Here is a 1,139-nt window from a genome sequence, read left to right on the forward strand (position 1 = left end):
GCCAGGGTCGGGCAGCAGGACGTGGACATTAAACTGTCGGGTCAGTTCATAAAGGAGATTCACTGCGTTTTTGTCAGTGAGACCAACGAGCAGGGAGAAGGTGAGATTTTTACTCCTTGTATAAACCTGGTCACATGTCTGACACTCTGTTCCCTGATTGGCTGACTCTGCTTCGCTACACTGGTGTTCTGTGATCACACAGCTTCATTGTGCAGAGTTTAAGTAGCCTCGGTCCTGTGCTTTGAGCGCCCTCTGCTGGTATAAACTGATCAGCTCCTGAAGTTCACTGCGTGATAAGCTGGCCTGAACCACGAGCCGTTCAGTACTTTACAGACACCAGAGAAACATATTCTACTCTTTACCTGGAACTGTTTAACATCTGAAGTTATAAAAGAATAAAAGTACAAACTACAGTTGTAATTATTATTTATTAAAATCCGCTTCATTATTACCACCTGTTGCGTCATAGTTGGCCTATTCTACAGTCTGCTGTCATGGATCTCCTGTACAGTGCTGGAAGTTTTTCTTATTATCAAACGTGGTGTGAGGTTGTAATAATGATGTAGTGAACATAGCTGTCAGCAGCCTGCCCTGCTCACTGTGCACAGTTTTTGTTTCTATTATAGGATCTGTATGATGTCATAAAGAGGTCATATCAGTAATATAGCCAGCTGTGAGCACACCTGCAGTCTGTCCTTCAAAGAAAGGAGCTCCAGCAGCTTGTTTCAGACAGAGGGGCTGCTCCCAGGGTGACATAGATAAAGATGATTTTGAACGGTTAGTCATGCCGTGCTGCTGTGGCAGTGTGAGCATAACAGAAATAAAAACATGGAAATGAAAATGAAAATGCATTTTTAATCAGGTTTGGTTTCCATCACTCCTCAAAATAAGCTCTCTGACATGTTTGAGCAGCAGCTGGGTTTAAAGTCAGACCTGCAGACGGCTGAGTTGATCATTAACATGACTAATGACTCGACTAAGTCACCATGGCAGACAAATGTGCTCTTGAGTTCTGTCACATTACACCTCCTGATTTCACTGGCTTATGTTCATCTTCAAGGACTGAGAGCACACTCGAACCTGTCTGTGAAAGTTTCTTCACAGTTTAAGACAAGAAGGAATAAAAAGGTCCTGCAGTA

General features: G+C 43.2%; 1 protein-coding gene across 1 annotated transcript in view; it reads left to right on the forward strand.

The window, feature by feature from the left end:
* Positions 1–1,139, forward strand: part of LOC102294168 (kinesin-like protein KIF1C) — a gene marked incomplete at its 5' end in the record, with an annotated part of 11,393 nt that overhangs the window by 2,312 nt on the left and 7,942 nt on the right. Inside the window, 1 exon segment of the mRNA XM_014330518.2 lies at positions 6–100. Coding sequence (XP_014186004.1) covers positions 6–100 — 95 coding nt within the window.

This window comes from Haplochromis burtoni, unplaced genomic scaffold (assembly GCF_018398535.1).
Source record: "Haplochromis burtoni strain Fernald_Lab_line unplaced genomic scaffold, NCSU_Asbu1 Contig_846, whole genome shotgun sequence".
Lineage (NCBI taxonomy): Eukaryota > Metazoa > Chordata > Actinopteri > Cichliformes > Cichlidae > Haplochromis > Haplochromis burtoni.